General features: G+C 55.1%; 1 protein-coding gene across 3 annotated transcripts in view; it reads right to left on the reverse strand.

Annotated features, from left to right (window-relative positions):
- The window catches only part of LONRF3 (LON peptidase N-terminal domain and ring finger 3), a 51,169-nt gene extending 45,098 nt beyond the window's left edge, over positions 1 to 6,071 (reverse strand). For 2 of the 3 annotated variants that reach the window (XM_051827335.2, XM_051827336.2), the window contains exons 1-2: positions 5,085 to 6,042; positions 2,204 to 2,322 (exon numbers count right to left, since the gene is read on the reverse strand). In XM_051827335.2, coding sequence (XP_051683295.1) covers positions 2,204 to 2,322; positions 5,085 to 5,907 — 942 coding nt within the window. In that variant the 5' untranslated portion in view covers positions 5,908 to 6,042. Of the gene's footprint in view, positions 1 to 2,203; positions 2,323 to 5,084 lie in introns of all 3 variants that reach the window. The other variant, XM_051827334.2, reaches the window with a different exon arrangement.
- Between the last annotated feature and the right edge of the window lie 339 nt (positions 6,072 to 6,410).

Here is a 6,410-nt window from a genome sequence, read left to right on the forward strand (position 1 = left end):
ACACTGATGGGGGCTGGCCCTGTGGCATAGTAGGCTAAGCCTCCACCTGTGGTGCTGGCATCCCACATGGGTGCCAGGTCGAGTCCCAGCTGCTCCGCTTCCCATCCAATTCCCTGCTAATGGCCTGGGAAAGCAGTGGAAGATGATCCAAGTGCTAGGGCCCCTGCATGCACATGGGAGACCAGGAAGAAGCTCCTGGCTCATGGCTTTGGAGAGGCCCAGCTCCAGCCGTTGGGGTCATTGGGGAGTGAATCAGTGGATGAAAGACCTCTCTCTCTCTCCCTCTCTCTCTGTAATTCTGCCTCTGAAATAAATAAATAAATATTTTTTAAAAAGACACTGATGAGTTGTACTAAATTGAAAATGAGTCCCTTGGAAAGAGAACATATTGATCAATCCTAATTCATGAAAATCTTCTCATGAAAGAACTTATGGGTTCTGGTGTTGTGGCACAGTGGGTTAAGCCACTGCCCACAGTGCCAACATCCTATATCCAAGTGTCAGTTTGAGTCCCAGCTGCTGATCTAGTTACCTGCTAATGCACCTGGAAAGACAACAGACAATGGCCCAAGTGCTTTGGGCCTCTGCTACCCATGTGGGGGACCAGGCTAAAGTTCCTGGCTCCTGGCTTTGGCCTGACCCAGACCAGGTTGTTGTGGCCATCTAGGGAGTGAACCAATGGATGGAAGATTTTCTCTCTCTCTCTCTCCCTCCCTCCCTCCCTCCTGCCTTCCTTCTCTCTTTCAAATAATAAATAAGTGCGTTTTTTTAAAGAAAGAACATATAAAATTCACCCTGACATTAATGACAGAGTATGCAGGTTCACAATGTTTTATCTGAAGTTCGAAAATGCAAGAAGATTGTGACAATCCAATATTTTCATAAGATTGACATCAAAATTCCTTATGTAGCAGAACTTGAACTAAACAGTATATACTACGTTTTAAAGCATTTGACTTAGGGTGAATTTACATGTAAGTGCGTTTGATTACCGTGCACTGTCCAAAGCTCACTGAGAGTATGGTATTTTCTATAACCAGACACGTTCTGGATTCTGAATACACCTGGTCATATGGGAGTCAGCTAAGGAATCATGGCTGGTGGCTTGAATTAAGTTGATTTCCCACGGAAAGCATCCTGGGGTCTGATAGACAAAGTACTATGCCAAGACCCAGACAGCTTTCTTGCTTACAGAATCCTCTCTAGGCCATTGGTCACTTTTGATCCTCACGCATCCCTGTGAGGCAATCAGGGCAGATAGAAATAGCTTTGTTTTGTAAACAAGGATACTTGGGGTTCAGAGAATAAAGCCACTTATTCATGGTCACTAAGCTTGCAAGTGACTAAGCTTACAAATACTAGATCCCGCAGTCAAATCTAATCTTTGAAAGAAACTATGGCTGAAGGCCAGTCCTGAGGCCAGGCAGAGATGCAGAAAGTGACACTTTGTATCCTAGCATCCTGACAGATTCCTAGCCTGTCTCTTCCCACCTCTCTGATGTGACCTAGATGTTTGGGGATACTGGCAGGCCCACTAACTACTATATTAAGGACTCAAAATGGCACAAGTGTTGTGTGAGAGTGAGGATCTTTTCAAAGAAAGCAAGCTAAGCTCCTGAGAAACCTGGCTATCAGTAGAAGTTCCCAAGGGCCAGTGCAGCAATGCTTCTCTTGCTCTCCTCTTTTCTCTTGGCCCTGGAAGATGATGATGATGACGACGATGATGATGATGATGGTGGTTGTGGAAAATATGTAAATAATGCTACGTTCCAGGCACAATTCTAAGCATTGACTATATAGATGCTCATGTCATCTTCAGAACAACCCTATGTAGTAGGTGCTTTGAATGTCCCTGTTTTACAGGTGAGGCGATGAGGCACAGAGAGGCTCAGTCACTTTCCCAAGGCCACACAGGTAGTAAAACATAAATCCAGGCACTCTCACTCTCAAATGCACATTCTAGAGACTCTCAAAGGCCAGGCTGCTCTGGCAGGTCATCCACTGAAGAGCATGTTGGGGAAGAATCCAGTTCCCTTGCAGACCTGTTATCACCCTTTGCCAGGGGACCCCGGCTCTTCTGCAAAGCTTCCTCCCTGCTCTGCCTCAGCTCTAGTACCCTATGTCCCCAAGGAAGCAGTCCTTCCTCCCAATTCCTATCTACCATATAACCCCTTCCAAACCCTCCCATCCCATACTTCCTTACCTTAAAACCCATTGGGCGGAGTTTACATGCTATTTCTGCATCATGCAATGCATCTTCATGAGACTCCAAGGTGAAATAAATTTGAGATCGGTTGCTATAAAGCAAGTGGTCATTTGGAGCTGCCAAAATGAGAAAAAAAATCCTCATTAAGATCCCTGTGCACAAAAATGTGGTAAGATTCATATGATGGAGCTTGAACCATAGCAAGTTATCCAGGACTTCTCTATCAGGGATCCAAAATGGTAAATCCATTCCTCATCATATTACTCTGTCTTCCACACCCCCAGCCACTCTGGGTCTGAGCTTTTCCAACTGTAAAGAAGTACTTGTGGGTCTCCCTGGCCCAGCAGAGTCTTGTCGTATCTGTGGTGCATTAGACACTTTGACCTAGGAGAAACCCTGGCAGCCTGCTTCATGGCTACACACAGCTAGTGCTGGCAGAATGGCTTCTGAGGGAGGCATCACTAACAAGGAAACAGGCCAGGGAGGAAAGAGAGGGAGGTAGCCTGATGTGGCCTCTGTCCTGACCCTCAGGAAGACAAGTCCAAGTTAGCCTTCTAGGTCGGTTAACTGGTGACATTAACAATCTTTCTGTCTACCAAATCCATCACCTAGGAAACTTCCCTGAAGAAAAAGGAAATGCATTTACAAAGTCCCATCCTCTAAGTCCAGATGGCCAAATGTGAATGAACTTGGACAAGGCTTCTGGGGGAAAAGGTAAGGTTGGCTTTCAGCAATTCTGAAAGATGCCAGGACTGGAAAAGACTTCTCGAGACCATGTGACTCAATTGATCCATTCTTCAGATGAGGCAAATCAAGCCCAGAGAGGGGAAGGAGCTGTCTCAAGGTCACACAGCAAGCTGGTCAGAGTGGTTGCTAACTGCTCAAACCTTGAAGCTTTGAAGTTGGGGTGGAGAGTAACAGGTTCCCTTTTCTGAAGGTGTGTACAACACTTAGAATAATAAGCAGACACTGGCCATGTTCCAGAACTAAGATGCTCATAGTTGCAAGAGGTTGGGGGGAGAGGGGGTATCTTTCCTCTTAGAAGGGTGAAGCTGTTCTTTATATTTTCACCCTGATTGTTCCAAGAGGATTAGCAATAGTGCAAGGGAGAACTCCCAGGGGGAAGTAGCGTCAGCAACAGAGGAGAGAAGAGGCCAGGAAGAGAGTTTCCGGGTCGTTGGGGGATGGCTAGAAGGAAGGAAACTAACCTTGGAGATCTGTACTTGGGTGACCTCTGCCTATCTCAGTCACACTGCCCTTCTCTTCCCCAAGGTGTCGGTGCTGGCTTCTGCACCAGCAACCACTTGCTTTGACGGTTTATGTTCTGCGAACTTGCTAGGGAGCCCATTACTTGCTCTTAAAAGACAGGAACAAAGAGTTGAGGGTCTTTTCTGTCCCTTCTATTCTTCAGCACATACCAGCCAGGAGGCAGCTCACAGGCTCGCTTGGACAGAGACAGGGAGTAGGGAGCTGGTGGGGGCAGCTTTGTCTGGTAAGCCATTGTCGCCGCCCCCCCCAGTTACCTGTTGCAAGTTTGGGAGATTCAACACGTGGAGATTCCAGCCCACCCCCTCAGTCACCCATCAGAGTCTGGCCCAGGACTCCTTCGGGTCCCAGTGCCCTGCCTGCCCAGTGCTGCTGCTTCTTCCCCAGCACGCTCCATCAGACACCGCGCCCGGCGGGCTGAGCTCCTGGCAGCCTGCCCTAGCTGGGCAATATCAGCTGGCGGATGGGCGGCCCCTTCCTGGGCTCCGGGCGAACGGGATCCGGGCAGCGGCGCCCGGTGACAAGTCGGGCGCCCTAGTCCGGTCGGAGGTGTGGGGCGGCCCCCGTTGCCCTTGAAGCTGCGAAGCGCACTCCGCCTCGGCAGGCAGCGTCCGCAAGCACAGCGGAGGCGTCGTGTACCGTTCGGAGACAGCTCCCAGTCCCCGGAGATCCCGAGGCACCAGCGGCCTGGCCGGGTCGCGCGCGGGGTTGATGGGGTTGAGGGGTTTGAAGCCAGGGCGCAGGCTGCGGGCTGGCTGGGGGCGGGGAGGCATCTATTTCAGCCGAGGAGCGTGTGATAGGAAGCGGTGACAATGAGTCACAGGGCAGCGGGGCGCGAGCGCTCCCCTCCCCCCGCACACGCTCGCGGGATGGTTTCCGAGGCGAGCGTGGCCCACTTCGGTTACCTCAGCCGTTACACAATCCCGCCCGCCCGCCCGCCCGCCCGCGCGGAGGAGGGGCCGCCCGGCCCGGGCCGCTCGCGGCCCTTATGCAACCAGTGCTCTCCTGACCTAATTCCACGCCGGACCCACCCCACAGGGAGCCGCGGCCCCGGAAGGGACAACTCCCAGCGGCGGGAGCGGCAGACGCAGGCGCCGATCGGACATCTCCTGCTGGCAACACCCCAGAGGTCCGGACGCAAGTGTGGGAAGGCTGCGAAGTTCCTCTCCTGGCGGGGAAGGTGCGGGCAGGTGTACGTGGGGGCCCAGGTGCGCCGAGCAGAGAGGAAGCAGCAGAGACAAAGAAACAGACAGTGACACTAAGCAAGGCAGAAACAGAGTGACAACAACGCAAAGAGTAGGAGTAAGAGCGAGAAACAAGGCGACACAGAGAGAAACAGAGGCTGAGGCTAACAGGAGATGCAGGAAAAGACCCACGGCAGCACAGACAGAGGGGCAGAAACACAGCGCAAGAGAGTTAAGCGGTGAGGACGAAGTCCCAGAAACCCCAATTTCTCCCACCCTGGCCGCGTCCATCCCACGGTTCCCCGCACCAGTCTCCTCCCCGGGTCCAGCCCCATCTCGCCGCTGGGTTCCTTCTCCCGCCTCTCGGGTCGCGCGGCCAAACCCCGCTGCGGCCCCGGGCCGGCCCGGCAGCGGCGCGGTGGGCTCACCTAGCCTAACTGCCTCATTGTACTTGAGCAGCGCCGCCTCCACCTGGCGCTCGCGGTACAGCCGGTTGCCCTCGTGCCGGAGTTGCGACGCCCGCGCCGGGCCCGGGAACAACTTGCCGAGCAGGCCGCTGAGCACGACGTTGACCCGCAGAGGCGGCGGTGCCTGCTGCCCAGCCCGCCTGGCCCCGCGCGCCCGCCCAGTGGCCACCATCAACGCGGAGAGCTTGACCCCGCACAGCGCACAGCGCCGGTCGGCTGCCCGCCCACGTTCCAGGCAGAGTTTACAAAAGGTGTGGCCGCACGACAAGGACACGGGGTCCGAAAGAAATCCGTGACACTTCCGGCACTTGAAGCCGTCCCACACTTCGGTGGCCGCAGCCGCTGCCGCCCCTGCCTCTTCCACCGCCACCGCGCTGCTGGGTTCCGAGGGTGCCGGTGCCGGCGCCGGCGCCAGCACCTCATCTTGCCGGACGTTCTCAGCCAGGCAGCGCACCAGCTGTTCCAGCTGCTCGGCCACCAGCTGCTGCCGCTCCGAAAGCTGTCTGTACACCTCGAGGGCTTCCCGGAGGCGTCCCACGGACGCCAAGGCGTCGGCCTGCTTGAGCAGGACTTTGCACTCCGGCGTCGAGGTCCTCGGAGACGGCTCCGGCTCTGGCTCCCGCGTCGGTAGAGATGCGGGGCCCTCGGTAGCCGGCTCCGGGTTGGGACCGCTGTCTACGCGGGCCGCTGATGCTGCCCGCTCCTCCGGTTCCGCCAGCTCTAAGTTGCTGCTGCCGACCTCGGCGGGTAAGCTCAGCATCTGTTCGGTCTGAAAGGAATCCATGGGGAGAGAGGCACGCGCGGGGAAGAGGCGTCTAGGCACTGGGGCTACCGAGCAAGGAGTGGCGGCTGGACGGAACCGGGGCTGCCACGGACGCCGGGCCGCCGCGCGCCGGGCCCTGCCGCGCCTCCGCGAGCTCCATGCCGGCTGCCCCGCGCCGCCTAATAACTGTCTTGTCTCAGCAAAGTGTTATATAAAACGACACCACGTGACGCGCCACCTCGCCGCTCATTGGCCAGCGGCGGGGAAATTGTTACAAAACCAGACAGTTTTGTAACAGTGTTGCGCTTGCTTCTTTTTGGCTTCGCTTTTCTTGGCTTCTTTTGGAGATTGTTTGTATTGACACTCTGCCTTATTTCCTCCCCGCAACGTGGTTCCTTTTGAGAAGGAAGGTGAAACCCAACGTCTCTGCCCGGGGTTCTCCATCTCCAAACCCCACCCCATTCTTACCTCCAAAGTGGCCGGCAAACAGGTCCCCTCGGTTAGCACTCACTGCCGCCGCCCCC

Source organism: Oryctolagus cuniculus, chromosome X (assembly GCF_964237555.1).
Source record: "Oryctolagus cuniculus chromosome X, mOryCun1.1, whole genome shotgun sequence".
Taxonomy (NCBI): Eukaryota; Metazoa; Chordata; class Mammalia; order Lagomorpha; family Leporidae; genus Oryctolagus; species Oryctolagus cuniculus.